The sequence below is a fragment of the Plecotus auritus genome (assembly GCF_963455305.1).
Source record: "Plecotus auritus genome assembly, chromosome: 10".
NCBI classification, from domain to species: domain Eukaryota; kingdom Metazoa; phylum Chordata; class Mammalia; order Chiroptera; family Vespertilionidae; genus Plecotus; species Plecotus auritus.
The window spans coordinates 10,268,004-10,289,502 of record NC_137785.1 but is presented as its reverse complement, the minus strand read 5'-3'; the positions used below and the strand labels follow the sequence as shown (position 1 = coordinate 10,289,502).

General features: G+C 49.0%; 1 protein-coding gene across 1 annotated transcript; it reads left to right on the top strand.

The window, feature by feature from the left end:
- Positions 1-1,357: 1,357 nt before the first annotated feature.
- Positions 1,358-6,665, top strand: LOC308236205 (kallikrein-7-like; the record flags this gene model as incomplete). Its single annotated transcript, XM_080645616.1, has 5 exons — positions 1,358-1,478; positions 1,973-2,126; positions 2,393-2,643; positions 3,426-3,562; positions 6,516-6,665. The coding sequence occupies 5 exons, from the start codon at positions 1,358-1,360 to the stop codon at positions 6,663-6,665; spliced, it is 813 nt and encodes a 270-aa protein (XP_080501742.1).
- Between the last annotated feature and the right edge of the window lie 14,834 nt (positions 6,666-21,499).

Sequence of the window (21,499 nt, the reverse complement as noted above, 5' to 3'; positions counted from 1 at the left end):
TGAAAAAAATCACACGAATCCTAATAGTGCCACAGTGTGAAGCATTACACCACAGTATAAATAAAAAAATAATAGTGCAAACATGGCCAGAGGAAAATGTTCAGGATATTTGATTGAGTAAATAAAATTTAACATTAGAGAATACTTACTACAGTCATTTTTTTGTTGCAACTACATAGTATGTGTAGAAATCTACGTGTAATATGAGACATAGAGTAAGAGATAATAGCAAGCATTTCATGAGTGAAGTTGGGGAAAAACCTTCCCTTTTTTATTCATACCCTTATGTAAGTGTTGGTTTTTTGGTTCAGACTCAAAGACACGTCTAAGATTCAGCCTGGAAAACTTCCCACCGGCTGCTTAGAGTTAGGGTGTAGGGCCCAGGCCACCCCTGAGACGGGGTGGGGAGGGTTAAAGGCAAGAAAACTGACCACAGAAGTGACCCCAGGGTGAATTCCAATTCTGAGCTGTGCAGGTCCTTGACCCCGGCTCCTGCCCCTCAGGGCCAGCACCTGGTCGCTGCCACTAGGAATGGAGGAGCTAGAAGGTGCTGGGCCAACCCTAGACGTGCCTTTACCTGTCCTGGTTAGTGAGGACGGGTGTAGAATTCGGGCCAAGTGGTGCGGGTCGAGGTGGAATGCGGGCCGAGCAGTCACGGTGGAGGTAGAGCGGGGGTCCAGTAAGTGCAGGTGGAGGTCGAGTGCGGGCCTGTTGCTTTGGCTGCTTGAGGAGTTTTAGATAAGAACAGATGCGGGTAGGGGGTGTCTCTGAGGTGAGCGCACCTGCGCACTAGGACCCTGCGGGTGGGGGCAGGGTGGGGGGAGGGGACGGGGGACTGGTGTGTTATAAAAGAGCCACCCTGCACAGAAGTGGACACGGTTGGCTCCCAACACAGCCTGAGCCCAGCTCGGATGTGCTGCAGGTGAGGAGTCTCCTGTGGGGCGGGGCAGGTGAGCCTGGGCGGGCAGCTGATTCCTGTTCCTACAGAGAGAGGAGTAGAAGCCTGAACTCCTGGTAGCCATGGATAGATGAGGGACTGGAGGTCGGGAATTTTTTTTTTTTTTTCATCTTTCCGCCTAAAAGGAATTGGAGATTATGGATGAATTATGGATGTGGAGGGATGGAAAGCCAGAATCCCCAGGGTTCCGAGTGCAAGGGTGTGTGGGGCCTGGACATCTGAGTGTGAGGAAGGGGACTATTTTTGGCACTGGGCTCCTGGTCTGAGGGAGGACGTGGGTACAGACTAGGAATCCTGGGTCTGCGGAGGGAAGGGGTTAAGGACCAGGTGTGCTGACCCATGAGCAGCGGGTGCTCCCCGTCCTGCTTCCTGAACTCTCTGTCTTTCCAGCCCCGGCAGATGAAGCCCTTTCTCTGCGTGGCAGCCACAGAGGCTCGGACAGGACACATGGCAGGTCCCCTGCTCCAGCCCCTGCTGCTCCTACTGCTGTCCTTAGCCCTGGGATCTGCTGGACAAGCAGGTGAGGACCAGCCTGGGAGTCCTGACCTGACCCCTGGGCCTCACTTCTCCCACCTTCCCTCTCCAGGGCCCTCTCTCTCCAGGGAGCCCCTGAGTCAGGACCCTCCCCTGCTGCAGCCTCCTCCCATGGAGACGCGACCCCTGAGCTGTGACCCCTTCCTTCCTGCTCGGTCCTGACTCCTGGGCTCTGGGTGCCCTCCAGCCTGCTTCCCGCCCTCCGTGTCTCTCTCATCAGAAGCTGGGGTCGCCTCCAGACCAGCTGCTGCCCTGGGTTTCTGAGCAGGCTCCCCCCCGTCTCTCTCCATCTCTGTTTGCAGCTGTCTCTGCCCTGTACTCGTGCCTGCCTCTGCCCTTCTCCCCGCCTCTCTGTCTGTCTGTCTGTCTGTCTGTCTGTCTGTCTGTCTCTCTCCATCACTGTCTCTGGGAATCTCTCTGCTGTGACCTCAGCCTTCCCCTGCTGCCTGCTACCCATGCTTTCTTCCTGTCTCCATCCAGCCGTCGGCAATGGGGAAAGGATTGTGAATGGAGCTACATGCCCAGGAGGCGCCCATCCCTGGCAGGTGGCCCTGATGCGCGGCAGGGACACGCAGTGTGCAGGGGTGCTGATCCACGAGCAGTGGGTGCTCACCGTGGGCCACTGCCGACAACTGTAGGTGCCCGGGAGCCTGGGGATCGCGTTTGTCCTTCTGCGTCTCTGTTCCTGCTTCTCCCTCGGTCTGTGTCTCCCCCTCTTTCTGGGCCCCTGCCCCTCCCCCGGTGTCTCTCCCCCCCCACACACTCTGGGTCTCTGTCCCCCTTTCACGTTGGGTCCCTCTCTACATGTGTCCCTGTCTTCCTAGGGCTGTCTCCCCCCCCCCCCCTCCCCTGCCCACCACATCCCCCTCTGGGTCACAGCGTGTCTCTCTCTGGTCGCAGTGCCTACAACGTGCAAATGGGCAGCGATGTGTTGAATGATCCCAACGCCCAGGTGATCAGGGCCACGGAGTCATTCGTCCACCCCCAGTTTGACGGCGCCAAAAAAGTGCATGACATCATGCTTGTGAAGCTGAGCCGCCCGGCCACGCTGTCACCGTCTGTGAGGACACTCGCCATTTCTTCCAAATGCACGAGCCCTGGGACCACATGCATGGTTTCTGGCTGGGGCAGCACCACCGGCCGCCCTTTTGGTGAGACGCCCCCTGGGGCCCCGCAGCCCTGGCCCCAGCGTTCTCTCCCCTCAGACACAGGAGGCCTCGTGTCCCTCCTCCCATAGACCAAGGCATCTAGACCCCCAACCCTGTCCTACGTCATGGCCAGCAAACTGGAATCCAGCCCCGCCTCCTACCTGAGACACAGTCCACCAGGCCCCAAGCCCTCTCTTTCACAGAACCGGAGCCCCGACACCCTGGCTTCCTCCTCCCTCAGATCCAGGAGCCCCTGCTGGTGGCACCTCCTCCTCTTGATCCGGAAGTCATGCCCCCAGGCTTCCACCCCCTCCTCCCAGGAGTCCAGGATCTTAGTGACCTCCTGACTCAGACCACAGACTTCTGTTCCTCAGTTGGGTCTCCAGAGGCCTAGGTGTGTCCAGGTTCTAGCCTGTTCTCCCTCAGGCACGGGAGTACTGGCCCCAGGGGCCTCCGCCTGCAGACCCAAGTGTCCAGGACCCCAGCTGCCTCCTCCGTCTGACACAAGAGCCCAGACCCCCAGCCACCTTCATTCCTCAGACCAAGGACCCTGATGCCCAGCACCCTCCTCCCTCAAAGCCAGGATTGTCGACCCCTCGTCCTCCTCTTCTTCTTCAGACCCAGGAGTTCAGACGCAAGGCCCTTCCTTCCTTGGACCTAGAGTCAGAGGACTAGGTCCTTTTCACGGCCATGCATTGAGTCCCTCCCATCCCCCTCTCTCAGGGTCCTGTTAGCAGGTGTGGGCTTGCAGACCAGGCCTGACTGTTCCCTCTCTCCTCCTCCAGAGACCTATCCATCGGAGCTCATGTGCACAAATGTCACCATCATCCGCCTGGAGGACTGCAGGAGGCACTTCCTGTACCTGAAGAGGCATTACATGGTCTGCGGTGGCACCCACAACAGCAACACCAACGCCAATGTGGTGAGAGCCAGCCCCTCCCCTGCCCTGCCCTGGTCCTGCTTCCTCTCGGCACAGAGCCCTGTCTTCCCCACCATCCAGAATCCGGGGGGCTGACCCTGGTGCTGGGTTCCCCCTCGCACCCCCACATGCTCCACTTTTCTTATTATTTTTTTTAAAAAAGATATTTTTATTGCCCTAGCTCAGTGGTCGACAAACTGCGGCTCGCGAGCCACATGCGGCTCGCAAGCCGCGGTTTGCCACTCTGTTGACCACTGCCTTAGGGAAAAACACTTAAAAAACATTTTAATAATGTACTAATGTCTTTAACCTGAAGTCAGAACTTCTGGGTAAGGGTAATGCCTTATGCAGTGATCGGCAAACTCATTAGTCAACAGAGCGGCAAACCGCGGCTCGCAAGCCGCAGTTTGCCGACCACTGCCCTAGCCAGTTTGGCTCAGTGAATAGAGCGTTGGCCTGTGGACTAAAAGGTCCCAGGTTCTATTCCGGCCAAGGGCACATGCCTGGGTTGTGGGCTCCATCCCCCCCAGTAGGGGCTGTGCAGGAGGCAGCCAATCAATGATTCTCTCTCATCATTGATGTTTCTCTCTAGCTCTCTCCCTTCCTCTCTGAAATCAATAACAATATTTAAAAAAGAATTATAAAATATACAGTATATATATATATATATATACATATATATATATATATACTGAGTGGCCAGATTATTATGATCTCTGAACGCATATAATTTGGCCACTCAGTGTATATCCTATATAATAAAAGGCTAATATGCAAATTGTCCCCTCGACCAGGAGTTCGACCAGCAGACAGGCCGGCCAACCACCCATGTCCCCTCCCCTTGGCCAGGCTGGCTGGACCCCACCCATGTACCAATTCATGCACCGGGCCTCTAATATATATGCATTCAGAGATCATAATAATCTGGCCACTAGTGTGTGTGTGTGTGTGTGTGTGTGTGTATATATATATATATATATATATATATATATATATATTGATTTCAGAGAAGAAGGGGGATGGAAAGAGAGATAGAAACATCAATGATGAGATAGAATCATTGATTGGTTGCCTCCTGCACGCCCCACACTGGGACTGAGCCCGCAACCCGCGCATGTGCCCTGACCGGGAATCGAACTGGTGATCTCTTGGTTCCCGGCTCTATGCACAACTGCTGAGCCACACCTGGCCAGGCACACCCCACTTTTCTGACCCTCTCTACTCAGTCCTCTGCCGGGTCAGAGTGGGAGCCCCTGGAAGTTGGGGGTGGGCACACAGTCAAAGGGGAGGAACTGGAGTGAAAAAACATGGGGCTGGGACTCGGGGAAGGGGAGTGAGGCACCAGCTACATGTACAAACTGTAAGGGGACACCAAGCACTCAGTGGCCGACATAAATTATATTCCAATGAAATATGTAAAAGTAGAATCTATTAAACGAAATCCATGATAAACAAAATATCAGGAATTTCAGCAAAAAGCAATCTGTTTTGACTGGATTTTCCATCGCTTCTTGCTCTAATCTGGTCCAGCACAGCAAGGCACCAGCCCTGTGTTTGTCTAAAGTCGGGATAACCTGTTTGCCATGGATTTTTCATAGGCATTTTAATATTTAAGGGATTGCATTAAAACACTCATTGCAAACCCTGAGTTGCCCCCCCCGAAGTGAATAGCTTGATTGTTATCTTTGTACCTGGTCCTGGTTCCAGGCAAAGGAGCCCCCCTCCTCTTTGTTCCCCCTTCCTCATCTCTGTATCCTCCTCTCTGCCTCAGAATCACCTCCCCTCATCTCTCTTTACACCTCATTTCACCTCTCTCTCTCTCTCCTCTCCCTCTCCCTCTCTCAGTGTTCTGCCTCTGTCATCTTACTTTCTCCATCTCTGCCTCTTTCTGCATCCACAACATTTCTGCGTCTCTGTCCCCTTCCTCCTTCCCTTTCTTCTCTCTATGCTTGCCTCTACCTCTCTCTGTTTCTCTCCCCATCCCCAATCTCTTTGCTCACATCTGCACTCTCAGCTTTCAGCAGCAGGGGGATGGAGCGTGTTTAAAGAGGGGTGTGGCCCTGGCCGGGTGCCTCCGCTGGTCGCTGGTCGGAGCATTTTCCAGCTCAGCAAAAGGTTGAGGATTGGATCCCCAGCCAGCCAGAGCACTTATGGGAGGCAAACGATCGACGTTTTTCTCTCACATCGATGTTTCTCTCTCTCCCTTCCTCTCTCTCTCTCTCAAATCAGTACAAACATATTCTCGGATGAGGACTGGAGACGAGAGAGAGAGAGAGAGAGAGAGAGATGAGAGAGAGAGAGAGAGAGAGAGAGAGAGAGAGAGAGAGGTGATGGTACAGGACTGTGTGTCCTAAAGAATAGTAAGGGCGTTCCTCCTTGCCCCACAGTGAGGGCCTGATTCATGAATGTGCAACATGTTCTGGGACACAGAGCCCCACCCCACACCCGGGACAATCCCACGCTTGCCCTAACGCACTCCCCTTGCTGTCCTGAAATTCATACATTTGAATATGGGGGTCGGCATTTTCATTTTGCACTGGACCCTGTGAATTAGATCACTGTTCCTGCCCCTGGTTTCCAGGACTACCCTTCCCCCCACTCCTGGGTAAGGGAGTGTATAGGTTCCCTGCAGATAAATCTCCCTCTCTGGCTGGCTTGGCAAAGAGTCATTGAGGATGGAAAATAGATGAAGCTCTGACTTCTGGGAAGCCCCGCCCCCTCCCTGTGATTGGTCCCCTTGGCCAAGTCAATGTCTTCAGAAAACCTGGTTGGTCCTCTGCATGACTGCTTTCATTCCTGCTCTGCCATTGGTCCACAGAGACAATGAGTCTCCTCCCATTGGTCAGGGTGAAAGACTGTGGTCTGGCAGGACCAAGACCCCATAACCATGGGGTGTGTGAGACCTCGGTTCTGGTTGCTCTGAAGCCAAAACTAATCTGCTCCCTCTCCCGCCCAGGGTGACTCAGGGGGACCACTGGTGTGCAACGGCGCCCTGCGAGGCCTAGTGTCCCGGGGACCTTCGACTCCATCCCTGAACCCGGTTGTCTTCACTGCGATATGCAGATACAGCGAATGGATAGAGGATACCATAAGAAGATATTCCTAACCCATCTCTCGCTTACTATGCCCTGAACAGGAAATTCACAGAAATAAAGCATCAATTATATAAAATCGTATTGGACTTGAGCATTTTTCTTTTTTTTTTTTTTTAAATTGAATTTATTGGGGGTGACATTGGTTCACAAAACCATACAGGTTTCAAGTATACAACTCAATAAAACATCATCTGGCCCTAGCCGGTTTGGCTCCGTGGATGGAGCATTGGCCTGCAGACTGAAGGGTCCCAGGTTTGATTCCAGTCAGGGGCACGTACCTTGGTTGCGGGAGCATCCCCAGTGGGAGGTGTGCAGGAGGCAGCTGATCAATGTTTCTCTGTCATCGATGTTTCTGGCTCTCTGTCTCTCTCCCTTCCTCTCTGTAAAAATCCAATAAAATATATTAAAAAAAAACCACACACACACATCATCTGCACATGCATGGTGAGCCCGTGGCTCCAAGCAAAGTGTCTTTCTGTCCTATTCCCCTTCCCTGCTCACTCCACGTACCCCCAACCCCCTTTCCCTCTGGCCCTCTCCACACTGCTATGTCTATGTGTTATGTATGTATGTTTTTTTGGTTAAGACCTTCAACTTTTTTCATCCAGTCCTTCAACTCCACTCCCCTCTGACAGCTGTCAGTCTCTTCCATGCCTCTGTTTCTAGTCTGCTCATCAGTTTATTTTGTTCATTAGATTCCAAGATAAGTGAGATCATATGGTCTTTGTCTTTCTCTGATTGGCTTATTTCACATAGCATCCAGGCCCATCCATGCTGTTGCAAAAGATAAAATCGCGCCCCCCCTTTTTACGGCCATGTAGTATTCCATTCTGTAAATGTACCGCAGCTTTTTTATCCACTCATCTGCTGATGGCACTCGGGGGTGTATCCAGATCTTTGCTATTGTAGATAATGCTGCAATGACCATAGGGGTGCATATATTCTTCCAGAATAGTGTTTTGGGATTGCTTGGTCAAAAGGCAGTTCCATTTTTTAATTTTTTGAGGAAACTCCATAACGTTTCCCACAGTGGCTGCCCCAGTCTGCATTCCCACCAACAGTGCACTAGGTTGCCTTTTCTCCACATCCTGGCCAGCACTTGCTGTTTGTTGATGTATTGACGGTAGCCATCCTGGGAGGTGTGAGGTGATAGCTCATTGTGGTTTTAAGTAGCATCTCTCTGATGATGAGTGACATTGAGTATTTTTCCATGTCTATAGGTCATCTGCACATCCTCTTTGGAGAAATGTCTATTCAGGTCCTTCGTTCACTTTTCCGTTGGGTTGGTTGTCCTTCTGGTGCTGAATTGTGTAAGTTGTTTATATATCTTGGACATTAACCCCTTATCAGATGAGTCGTTGGCAAATACGCTCTCGTATTCAATGGATTCCCTTTTCCCTTTGCTGATGGTTTCTTTGGCTGTGTAGGAGCTTGTTTGTTTGATGTAGTCCCATTTGTTCCTTTTCTCCTTAGTTTCCTTTGCCTGAGGAGATATATCGGGGAAAACATTGCTACAAGAAATGTCTGTGGCCCTAGCTGGTTTGGCTTAGTGGATAGAGCGTCGGCCTGTGGACTGAAGGGTCCCGGGTTCGATTCCGGTCAGGGGCATGTACCTTGGTTGCGGGCACATCCCCAGTGGGAGGTGTGCAAGAGGCAGCTGATTGATGTTTCTCTCCCATCAATGTTTTTAACTCACTATCCCTCTCTCTTCCTCTCTGTAAAAAATCAATAAAATATATTAAAAAAAAAAAAAGAAATGTCTGTGATTTTATGGCCTATGGTTTCTTCTGGGATTTTTATGGTTTCCCGACTTACATTGAGGTATTTTATCCATTTTGAGTTTATTCTTGTGCGTGGTGTAAGTTGGTGGTCTAATTTATTTATTTTTTATTTTTTGCATGTACCTGTCCAACTTTCCAACACTGGAAAGGAAGGGAGAGGGATAGAGAGTTAGAAACATCGATGAGAGAGAAACATTGATCAGCTGCCTCCTGCACACCTCCTACTGGGGATGTACCCGCAACCAAGGTACATGCCCTTGACCGGGATCGAACCTGGGACCCTTCAGTCCACAGGCCAGCGCTCTATCCACTGAGCCAAACCGGTTAGGGCTTCTTCCTCTTTTTCTTTCTTCAATTTTCAACATTATTAAAGAGTCTATTTCTGCCCCATTGTTTGCTCTTGCCTCCTTTGTCAAATATTATTTGACCATTGACTTTAGCATTTTTCAAAGTCACATTAACCATCAACAATGTGCCAGTGTGTAAACAAATCGATATGCAAAAACCCACAACCCAAACACAAAACACAAAACCCTCCGTGCTGGTAAAGATGGAGTGAGACCACAGCCTTCTCCCCGGGAACTGTGAATTGCTACAATTTTTATGGGAGGCGTTTGAGCAAGTTGAATTAAAAAAAAAATGTGCCCTAACCGGTTTGGCTCAGTGGATAGAGCGTCGGCCTGCGGACTGAAGGGTCCCAGGTTCGATTCCAGTCAAGGGCATGTACCTTGGTTGTGGGCACATCCCCAGTGGGGGGTGTGCAGGAGGCAGCTGATCGATGTTTCTCTCATCGATGTTTCTAACTCTCCTTCTCCCTTCCTCTCTGTAAAAAAATCAATAAAATATATTTAAAAAACAACAACAACAACAACAAAAAACGTATCCATCACTTTTGACCTAGTAATAACAGTAAATCCCAAATGTAAGCAAGGTTTGAATTCACTACACATTGTCATAGCAAAACAGTGGAAACTCTGAACTTGTCCCACAGTATTGGATGGTTTATGCAAACCATAAACCGATTTAGGACAGGATACTGATAAACGTCTGTAGGGAATAGTGACGCAGGCTTGTTAGTGCCATGCCATAAGGTTCAGGCTATCTGACATGGACTGAAAATAAAAAACATACAAATGTGTAGATGCCTGTCGCCCTCGCCGAGTGAAATGAAATAGTCACAGAGTAAAGAACAGGGACCAAACCGCATCCCCTTCCTTCCATCTCCCTCTCTGTGCCCGGGCGCTTTTATAACTTGAAAAACACAGGTGGGAACGGCTGAAGGTCCACGGTTGGAAAAAGGAGACCTTAAGCGAGAAGGAGAGAAAAGCCAAGTGTATCTGACCTTGAACCCGCACCCTGCCTCTTGACCTCACTTGTCCAGTAATGTGTTTCTCACATTCTCCAGGCCATTTGTAAAATTGGAGAAAAGAGGGAGAGAGGGAGGGACGGAGGCATGAAGGAAGAGGAAAAGGAGGAGGAGAAGGAGGAGGAGAAGGAGGAGGAGGAGGAGGAGGAATAGGAGGAGGAGGAGGAGGAGGAAGAGGGGGAGAAGGAGGAGGAGGAGGAAGGAAGAAAAAGAGGAAGAAGCCCTAACCAGTTTGGCTCAGTGGATAGAGCCTCGGCCTGCGGACTGAAGGGTCCCACGTTCGATTCCGGTCAAGGGCATGTCCCTTGGTTGTGGCTACATCCCCAGTGGGAGGTGTGCAGGAGGCAGCTGATCGATGTTTCTCTCTCATCGATGTTTCTAACTCTCTGTCCCTCTCCCTTCCTCTCTCTAAAAAAAAAATCAATAAAATATATTTTAAAAAAAAGAAAAAGAGGAAGAAGAAAGAAAGGAACAAGGGAGGAAGGAGAGAAATGCCTACTTCATAAGTGTGCAAAGGGATGTGAGAGTGGTTCTGAGCATTTCCCCAGTGACAAAACAGAAGAGCGGGGGGAGGTTTTCAGGAAGGATAGGCCGGCCACGTAAACAGGACACCAAGGCCCTACAATGGCCTGTCACAAGTGAGCTTCCAGGCGCTGGGGGTGGGAGACGAAGATGCGGTGGGAACCCAGATAGAGGGGCACCTGCTCCCAAGGATTTGGGGCAGTGGCGTCTGACAGGGAGGAGAGAAAAGGAGGGGTCCCCTGTGAATCAGAGCCTGGGAAGGCCCCAGACACCCGGCATCCTGGGCTCCCTGGGCAATCACACCTCACACCCTGGATCTTCTCCAGGTTCGGACTCACCCCTCTCAATCATCTTTCCAGTTTATCTCCCAGAATTCCCCTCTGGCCAACATTTTCTAGATCCTTCCTATCCTCATTTTTTATCCCTTTTGAGTCTCCTTTGGTTCCCCATACCCCATGTTTCCTGGTATTGCAGAAATTTCGCACCCACCAATACCCGGCACATCCCCCCTCCTCAAAAAGCCCCACCAACCCCCCCTCCCCCGGGCAAAAAAAATCCTACAGATAAAAATTTCAGGCCCTGGCCACTTCTCCCTTGGTCCTATAAGTATTAGCCTTTAGAAATCCACCACTCATTTTTTCCTTCAGAAGTAGGCTTTTGTGCACCCAGGCCCTGAATCCTCAGTCCATGGAGTCCAGGCCTCCAGCCCCCCTTTTTTCCTCCAACCCTGGCGTTCAAGCTCCCCAAACCCCTCATTTCTCAGACCCTGGAGTCTAGAGCCCAAGAGCTTCTGTCTCAGATTTAGATGTCTGGGCTCCCAGCCTTCTCCTCCCTCAGACCCAGGAGTTCAAACCCTTAGCTCCCTCATGTCTCAGATCCAGGAGCCTGGACCCCAAGACCCACCTCCCTCAGTTCCAGAACCCCGAATTTCAACATACTCTTCTCCCAAACCCGGGGTTAGTGCCTGCAGTCCCCTCCTCCTTAAAACCCAGGATTGTGGGCCCACAGCTTCCTCCCAACCCAAGAGTTCTAACTGCAGACTAATTTCCTTCTAACAAGGAGTCTGGTCCCCAAGGCACACTTGACTCACCATAAGGAGTTTAAGCCCCCAGACCCTTCATGCACAAATCTGAAAGTCTGGCCACCAACCTCCCTCCACCCTCAAACCTAGGGATCTGAACCGGAAACCCCCATATCCCTCAGGCTCAGGAGTCCAGGACTCCCCCAGCTTCATCCTGCCTCTGGATCAGATACATGTTGAAGGAATGTCTGGGGCAGGCATCCTCAAACTATGGCCCGCGGGCCACATACGGCCCGCCAAGGACGTTTATCCGGCCCGCCGGGTGCCGCTGCCTGTCCTGCTTAGCAGCCGACTCGTCCCCGGCCCGCAGTGCGCATAGGAATTTGTTCATAGTTTTTTTTTTAAACTATAGTCCGGCCCTCCAACGGTCTTAGGGACAGAGAACTGGCCCCCTGTTTAAAAAGTTTGAGGACCCCTGGCCTGGGGTTTGGGGGCACCCACCCAATGAGACTCCACCACCTTCACCTCTCTCCAGCACGCCACCTGAAATCAGCGTTCAATGTGAAATTTTTAAAAGTAAGAAAACCTGGCAGTTGCACTAACTCTGGCTGAGATGTCTGGCCTTGCCTCTCAGCTCCTTTAGTCACGTCTGGAGGCAGAATTATTGGCAATGACATCAGCTAGTCCTCTTGCTGAATTTTTTTAAAGTAAAGCTGCGATATCACTAGGGTTGGGTACAAAGCAAAATGGATAAATGCACGTTTCTTGTACGGGCGATGCAGGACAGTTAACATCTCACACAAATATTTCAGTGAGGTTATGTGGTGTAAAAAACAACAACGAGGCATGTTGGGGTCATGTCCTCCCAGTATCAAAATATTTGATCGAAAGACTTAAAAAATACATCATCTTGACGTTTAAAGTATGTTATTATTCCAGAAGCACAAACACAATGAACAGGGCTTGCTTGAGGTAAAGGTTAACCTTTTATATAGGGCTTAGGACGTGACTTCCTGCAATGACCCACTCAATTAGGAATTTTTATGATCAGAACAGCCCGTGTGGTTACTTTGAGTTACTGAGCTTGTCAGAGTCAGGTAGTCCCATTCTTGTTCATATTTCTTCTAATCTCACCTCACTCTCGAGTCTCTTGTCCAACCTTCCTCATATTGTGTAAGTTCTACAGCCACCGATTCCCTACACACAGAATGTTAAGACTCCTCCTCAAACAAAACACACAAGCCAAGTCTCCAAGACCCTTTTCCCTCAGACCCACGAGTCCAGGCCTACCTGCCCCTTGTCCCACAATTAAGGTCCCAGCTCTCTCCTCATTCTGGACCCCAACGTCTGGAGCTAGACTGCGGTCCTCCCTTTGGGACTTTGGAATCCAGATAGCCCCTCACTTTGCTTCCCAGTGAATAAAGCAGGGGTCAGCAAGAGAGGCGTTGCGATTCATCAGGAAGCAGCAAAGTCAGGATTTGGGATGCTGCTTGTTTGACTCTCAGCTCTAGGGAGACCATAGGAAGCTGTGGAAACCCACCTGCTCCTGCATCAAGAAGATCCATGAAAACCATGGCTCTGTCCCTTTCCCCTGAACAAGTCCCTTCCCATCTCTCAGCCTCACTATCCTCATCTGGAAAATGGGGATAACTAAGCAATAGATTTTTAAACTCCATAAGGGCTTTAGTTATATCTACTAGAGTCCCAGTGCATGGATTTGTGCACTGGGGGGTGGGGAAGGGTGTCCCTCAGCCTGGCCTGTGCCCTCTCGCAGTCTGGGACCTCTCGGGGGATGTCCACCTGCTGGCTTAGGCAGTTGGACATCCCTCTCACAGTCCAGGACCCCTTGCTCCTTACTGCCAGCCTGCAACGGAGGCGGGAGAGGCTCCCGCCACCACCGCTGCACTTGCCAGCTGTGAGCCATGAGCCTGGCTTCTGGCTGAGCGGTGCTCCCCCTGTGGGAGCGTACTGACCACCAGGGGGCAGCTTCTGTGTTGAGTGTCTGCCCCCTGGTGGTCAGTGCACATCATAGTGACCGGTTGTTCTGCCATTCGGTCGATTTGCATATTAGGGTTTTATTATATAGGATAGTCTTCATTATGTGTTCCTAATGGTCAGGGTGGTGATCAATTATTTGTTGAATGAATTTGTTGGATGAGTGAGTGATGGAATAATTGAACTTACCTCTCCTTCCAAAAGCTCTCATGGGCTCTCTGCTCCTCCTGTTTGATAGACTGCCTTGTCTCCTGAACAGTGCCAGTCACAACTCCGAGACAGGATGGTGAAGGTCAGAGTAAATAGATTGGGCCGCATTCGGCACCTGAGCACCAGGTCTGCTTTTAACTCTGGAAAAGTGGATATTACATCAATGACCCCTTCCTTGACCTCAACTACATGGTCTATATGTTCCAGTAAGATTCAACCCATGGCAAGTTAAAGGCACAGTCAAGGCTGAGAGCAGAAATCTTGTCAGCAGTGGAAAGCCCATCTCCATCTTCCAGGAATGAGATCTTGCCCACATTGAATGGGGTGATGCTGGTACTGAATATGCTGTGAAATGCACTGGTGTCTTCAGTACCTTGGAGGAAACTGAAGGTCCCTTGATGTTGGGAGCTAAGGGGGTCATCACCTCTAATTCTTCCGCAGATTTCCTCACCCATGTTTGCAGTAAGTGTGAATCATGAGAAGTAGGGCAACTCCTTCAAGATGGTCAGCAATGCCTCCTGCACCACCAACTGCATGACACCCATGGCCCCCAAGGTACCCATGACAACTTTGACATCACAGGGGGACTCATGACCACAGTTCATGCCATCACTGCCACCCAAAACATGGTGGATGGCCCCTCTGGGAAGCTGTGGCACGATGGCCGAGGGGCTGCCCAAAACATCATCTGTAGGTGCAGAGCCTTCTGTAGATGCTGCCAAGGCTCTGGGCAAGGTCATTCCTGAGCTGAATGGGAAGGTCATTGGCATGGCCTTCCATGTGCCCATCCCCAGGTGTTGGTCATGGATCTGCCCTGCCCCCTGGATAAAAGTGCCAAATGTGTTGACATCAACAAGTTGGTGAAGCAAGCATTGGAAGGCAACCTCAAGCGCATCCTAAGATATACAGAGGACCAGGTTGTCTTTTCAGACTTTAACAATGACACACACTCTTTGAACTTCAATGCCTGGGCTAGCATTGTCCTCCTCGAACCATTTGTTCAAACTCATTTTCTGGTAAGAGAATGAACTTTGTTACAGAAACAGGATGGTGGATCACATGGTCCCACATGGCCTCCAGGAGAAAGAACCTCCTGGCCCCCCAGTCCCAGTGAGAGGTGCTCAGCTACTTGGGACTCTTTGTCCCAAATTGATTAATCTACACACTGAGAATCTCCTGACCCCCACAGTTTCCATCCCAGACCCATTGAACAATAGAAGGAGCATAGGAAGCCCTACTTTGTCAGGTACCATCAATAGAGTTTACTAAACTCAGAAAAAGAAAGAAAGAAGAAAGAAAGAAAGAAAGAAAGAAAGAAAGAAAGAAAGAAAGAAAGAAAGAAAGAGTTTTATTCAGAATGGCGAGAGAAGGCTTCCAGGAGAAGGTGACCTATGGAAGAAGCATGATTTAGCAGAGATGGAGAACCTGGTGGTCTGGGGGTAAGAAGATTGAAGAGAGAGGGTCAAAGTGTCAGAAAGGGGCTCCCCTCAAGCCCTGCAATCTTCTGATTGTTAATTTAAACATGACTCAGCAAGAAACAAAATGTGTCTTGGTCCTATGATCCTACTTTAGTGGAGAAAAGGAAACAGCAGAGGCCTTTGCTTTGTTTCATGTGATGAAAAGGGAGGAGAACCTATCAAATGTGTCAGAAACTCCCCAGTGCAGCTGTGGATGAGATCCAGGAGGTGAGATCCAGGCAGGTATGTAGGGAAAGGGATGCTTTTGCTGGGAACAACAGCTGAGGGCAATTCCCCTAACCTGATAATCCTAGTTGTTCTTCATTACCCACAACATAAAGTCTAACTCACCACGACCTATAAGGTCCTTCATTCTATGGTGACATCTCATGTTTGCCCCCTCAGAGAATTTTCTTAAGGGTCTCAGTTGTGCAGAAGGAGAAATCTTTCCCCAGAAGCAATCTGAGGGCATTTATTCTAGGCAAGTCACAGAGGGTATTGTCTTTGCAGTTGGCGGCAGAGGGGCTGACCCAGGCCAGACAAGTGACTTCTGAAACCTCTCTCTTCCCTCATCTCTCCTGGAGGAGTGGCAGCGGGTGACTCCAAACACTTGTCACCAACAGAGGTCTTCCCTATCTCTACTGAGTGAGAGAAAGATTCAGAAGACCTACTTTCCCTGCAGGAAACTCAGCACAGGAATGGAGGCTGTTGAATGTTTGCTTTGCTCTTCTTAGGAACTCCTGTTAGCAGAATGAGGCTCGGGGAGAGGAGAGTTGAAAAGGGTGACAGGCCCTGACCGGTTTGGCTCAGTGGATAGAGCGTCGGCCTATGGACTGAAAGGTCCCAGGTTCGATTCCGGTCAAGGGCATGTACCTTGGTTTCGGGCACATCCCCAGTGGGGGGTGTGCAGGAGGCAGCTGATTGGTGTTTCTCTCTCGTCGATATTTCTAACTCTCTATTCCTCTCCCTTCCTCTCTGTAAAAAAATCAATAAAATATATTTTAAAAAAATTTTTTTAAAGAAGAAGAAGAAGAAGAAGAAGAAGAAGAAGAAGAAGAAGAAGAAGAAGAAGAAGAAGAAGAAGAAGAAAAGGTGATGGGGAATGTCCATGAAGGAGAGAGTCTGAGGCTAGAGAGCACACAAGCTTCTGCTCCCTTTCTGAGTGTTAGTTCCTGACATTTGTGCTGACTCTGCCATTCACGTTGATTTGGCACCTGACTGGGTTCCCTACCACAGCTGCCTGCTCCTGTGATTGGTTTCTGGGAGAGCAATGCTCTCTTCCCAATTGTCCAGGGAATGGAGACATGGATTTCCGTGCTCCTTCAAAGATGCCTCATTTCCAAGATGACAAATCTTGGGATTTGCTGCTATAGATATAATCCTCTCTCTCTCTCTTTTTTCTTAAATATACATTTTTTAATTAATTTCAGAGAGGAAGGGAGACGGAGAGAGAGACAGAAACATCAATGATGAGAGAGAGAATCATTGATAGGCTGCCTCCTGAACGCCCCCTTCTGGGGATCAAGCCCTCAAGCTGGGCATGAGCCCTTGACCGGAATTGAACTTGGGACGCTTCAGTCCGCAGGCCCATGCTCTATCCACTGAGCCAAACCGCCAGGGCCATATAACTCTCTCTTTCCCATTTGCTGCAACTTCAGTCCTCAGGGCTCTTCCTGACTATATCTCCCTCATGGAAGCCCCAGCCCCTTTTTTAATGGTCAGGGATAACTCTATGGTGACATCTCATGTTTGCAATAAGGTTTAGTTTGGCTTATAATTATGGATTTGGGGTTCAAGTTAAGAGTCAGGGTTAAGGTTGGTTGAGGTGTGAGTTGTAGTTTGAGTTGATATTTGGAATCAGGAGATGGGTGAGGAAATAGGTGCCATGTTGAGGTACAGAGTGAACTTGGTCAAGGATAAAGCAGTACTGCAGGTCAGGAGTAGGTATGATTGAGGTTCCAAGTTCAGACTCAGACTTGTTTAAAGATTGGAGATGGGAGCTGTTTCAAAGGAAAGACTGGATTTGGAATTATGGTTGAAATCGGGGACTGTGGTCTTTCTCACTCTCTCATGAGCTCTTGATCAGATCTGATCATGCCTTCTCATTGAATGGCACCGTGTCCACCAAGCAAAAGACCTTGAAGTCCTGACATCTCCATCTCTCTCACCGCAATTTCCATTTAATCCATCACCATGGCCTGTTGATTTTCCCTCCTTAATGCATCTTGAACTCATCTTCTTATTACCATCTCCATCTCTCAAATGGCTTTATCCTAGTCACCATTGCCCCTCATTTGTACAGAAGAAATGGCCCCTTTGTGATTCCACATCTGCTTTGTCATAGAGCAGTCAGATTGATATGTTGAAAATATTGTTGTATCGCAAATCAGCGAGCTAAACAAGATGCCTTAATGAGCCAATTAGTTAGGAGTCATCTTTATTGAGTGCAGGTTCAGAGAAGATTACCAATGCCAAATTCTGAACAAACACAGGAAGGAGTATTTCCTTTTTATATCCTTCTAGTTCTTTGTGTAAGTTATTTTTGCAGACAGCTTGTAACCTTGAGTACATACCATATCTAGCAAACACCTGTTATATCTATACAGACAACTTGTAACCCTGAGTACATATTATATCTATACAGACACCTGTAACCTTGGGTGCATATCTCTACAGACACCTGGCATCAGTATCAGCATATCAGTCCCTTATGTTAGATGGCTAGCTTGCAAGGTCAGACAATTAAGTTTATCTTTTCTATTATTCAAACTAAAACAGTTATTTTACAGGATAAGAGACTATCTAAAAATAACAGGGTTGACCTACAGAATAAGAGACTGTCTAAGAATAACAGACTAGTTCAAACAGCAGTTTCAAACAGCAGTTTTCCAAAGGAGGGAATACTATGCTCCAATACCAATGTTATATGTGACTCCTCTGAATAAAGTCCTAGTTGTTCTTCATCATCCACAATATAAAGTCTAAACTCACCACGACCTACAAGGTCCTTCATTCTCTGGTTCCTTACGAACTCCATTCTCTGAGCTCCATCTGTACTTGCCCTCCACCTCAGGACCTTTGCACCTGCTATTTTCTCTACATGATGCTTTGCAAGTCCTTTACATATTTCCTAGTTTCTGCTTATTGTTCTATCCACACTCACTATTTGTTACTTCTTGGGTCAAATTCCCCTGGAGGTGCTTTCCCTATCCTTTGCACCTTTACTTCAGAGCACACATTAAAGTTGTATATTTGCATTTGTATATAGATGCCTTGATTATTTTTTCTTTTACACTTGACTGTCAGTTCCTTGAGAGAGGGAACTCTTTGTGTTCAGGTCTGCACACCACTGTATCCTCAGCGCCCAGCACAGCCTGATATATCGCTGGTCTCTACCAGTATACATATTTTCTAAGTGTATAAATGATAGGGTTGGAAAGAGGTTGTAGGAAAAGGGCTGGAAAAAGAGCTACCAGTGGAGGTAGGGTTGGCTTTGTTGGTTAATTTGGATTCCACATGGTGATCTTAGTTAGAATTTGATTTGGATTTATGATTTGGGATCAAATTCTAAACTGGAAATGAAATTTGAACACAACATAGAGGTCTTAGTAAAAAGACTTTGCCTATGGAAAACAACAACAACAACAAAACACTTTAAATGAGAAAGGAAACCTGCAGATGACATGACATGAAGGGGCTCCATGGAGAAACCTCATCAAAGACACTGACTAACACCATCACTTTCTCTCTGTTTGTCCATCTGCAGACCTATGGCTTTCTCCCCTGGCCACTTCCCTCCCCAGTTCCAGGAGGGCTGCCTCACTTCCAGAATTTACACCCAGAAGGGACACTGTCTAACAGAGTCAAGGAGAACTCTTCTCCTGTCTCACTTTGGAAAGAAGAGAGAAGTTCCCTGAAGTAACCCAGTTGGCTTCCCCTCACTCCTCATTGGCCAACATTGTATCACATGTTTATTTATAAACCAGTCCCTGGGCAGCAGAAATGGGGCCCCATGCTTGGTGCAGTAAAGCTCAGTTGTAGTCACAATGAGCATAGCATGTTGTCCAAACTAAATCAAGCTTCTGACAAATGGCAGAAGGAGTGCATGTTGGGTAGGCAACAACAATGTCTATGATGGCCAAGTTATGGGAGAGTTAGAATTGGATTAAAGATCTGAATTGAGATAACAAGTGGACTCACACTAAGGCATGAAACATATTTTGGTGTCTGAGTTAGAAGGGAGGGTCAATTCTACCGTTAGAAATCAGCTGTCTAGTAGTCATCTGACAATGGTTCCCGTGTTATTCAATGTAAATGCCGAAGTCCTACATTGGTCCTCAATCCCTGTGTTGTTCAAATCCTGTGAGGCTAATATGCTAAGTGTCCGACCATCCGACCGGTTGCTATGACACGCACTGACCACCATGGGGCAGACACTCAACACAAGAGCTGCCATGATGCGCACTGGCCATTTGTGAAGAAACGGCACCGCACCTGGTACCCACAAAGGAACACTCGGCCTCCCCCAAGTGGGACAAACGCTCCGCCACCACCCCAGAGCAACAGCCCACCAAACTGCAGCCAATGCTGCCGAGACCCAATGGCACAAAATGCGGCCCTCAGCCCAGCCCACCCTTCTCCCTCTGATTCATTCAGCTCCAATAAAAAGTCTTCCCTGCTAGACCCTTCTAGGTCCCCCTCCTCTTCTCACCTGCCCGTCACTCTGCCTAGGAATCACTGATCCCAAGTAGCTACATGAATCCATCTACCACCTCCTACAAGATTTTACCCAAAGGTCCTCTTCACCTGGGGTCTTTCCAACCACCTTTCCCAATATTATAACTGCAGGGGTTGCTGACATCAAAGGGAACACATAATTCCCTAGTCCTCCTCTGGGCTTATTTTTCTCCATAGCACTTACTGCCACATAAAAAAACAGAAATGGGAAGTTCTTGTTTCTTTACTCAAGGTCTCCACCTACTGGAATGACAGCCTCTTTGAAGGAATTTCTCAGTTTTGTTGATGTGGTGTCTCCTGAGAGGCCAGAACACATTCTGGCTCAGAGTAAATGCTTAGTGGAATGAACATAATGAGTAAAGATGAAAATACAAAGAAATGCATTCCATCATCATTATAATGAAAGCAATTCAAATGTACTTTTTAATGTGAAACAGATGACATAAGTCAGAATAAAATTATAATGAAAGCAATTCAAATGTACTTTTTAATGTGAAACAGATGACATAAGTCAGAATAAAACTACAGCGTAGAACATTATACAACAAGTATAAAGGAAGGAGAAATGATCTAAATGTACTAAGAAGAACAATTGTTTAAGATATTCTATAGATATACGGAATAAAAGGTTCCATTAGATAATGTTCAGTACAGACCTTTTTGAATATATATATATATATATAGTATGTATAGAAATAAAAGTATAATATGAGACACAGACTAAGTGAAAACAGTACATGTTTAGTAGGTGGAGTTAGGAAAGCCTTCTCTTTAGAGTCACACCTCAATATTAGGGTTGGGTTCAGGCTCAAAGACACGTCTGGGAGTCAGCCTGACACGTCCCCACAAGCTGCTCGAGTTACGGTGTAAGTTCCAGGCCTCCCCCAAGAGGGGCAGAGGCAAGAAAATTGGCCACAGTGGAGGACCCAGGACACAGTCCATCCTGAGCCATGCCGGTAGGTCCTTGACTCTTGGCCCTGGCCCTCAGCGCCAGTAGCTGGTCACACCCTTCGTAGCTGCCACCAGGGATGGTGGAGCTGGAACTGCTGGGGCCAAGCCCCTGACCTGGCCTCAGGAATGAGGGTGGAGGTAGAGTGCGGGCATATGGCTTGAGCTGCCTCCAGGGTTCCAGATAAGACCAAATGCAGGTAAGGTAACCCCAGATCTGGGTTCGCCTGAACTCCAGGACCCTGAGATTGGAGTGGGGCGGGTGTACTATAAGAGGGCCACTCTGCACAGGGCTGGACACGACTGAATTCCAACCCAGGCTGAAGAGCAGACCAGACCAGACCCACTGCAGGTGAGAGGAAATCCATTTAGGGTGGGGCAGGTGTGTCTGAATGGACAGTTGACTCTTGCTCTTGAGGGCAGGGCAGTAGAGGGCCAAAATCTGGTTGTGAGAAGAAGGGCTGGAGGGCTGGAGTTTTGGGTCTTTTACCTAAAAGGAACTTGGGACATAGAATTATAAATGGGGAGGGACAGAAAGCCCGATCCCTAGGTGCCTCTGCATGGAAGGGTGTCTGGCCTGGACTTCTGGGTCTGAGGGAGGAGGTGGGGGAGACTGCGGCTCCTGGGTCTGAGGGAGGAGGTGGGTGAAGACTGGGGTTCCTGGGTCTGATGGAGGAGGTGGGGACACCTGGGTCTGAGCGAAGAGAAGCGACCTGGAGACCAGGAGTCCTGCTTCCTGAACTGTCTTTCCAGCCCCAGCAGAAGAGGCCCTTCCTCTGTGGCAGCCACAGAGGCTCAGACAGGACAC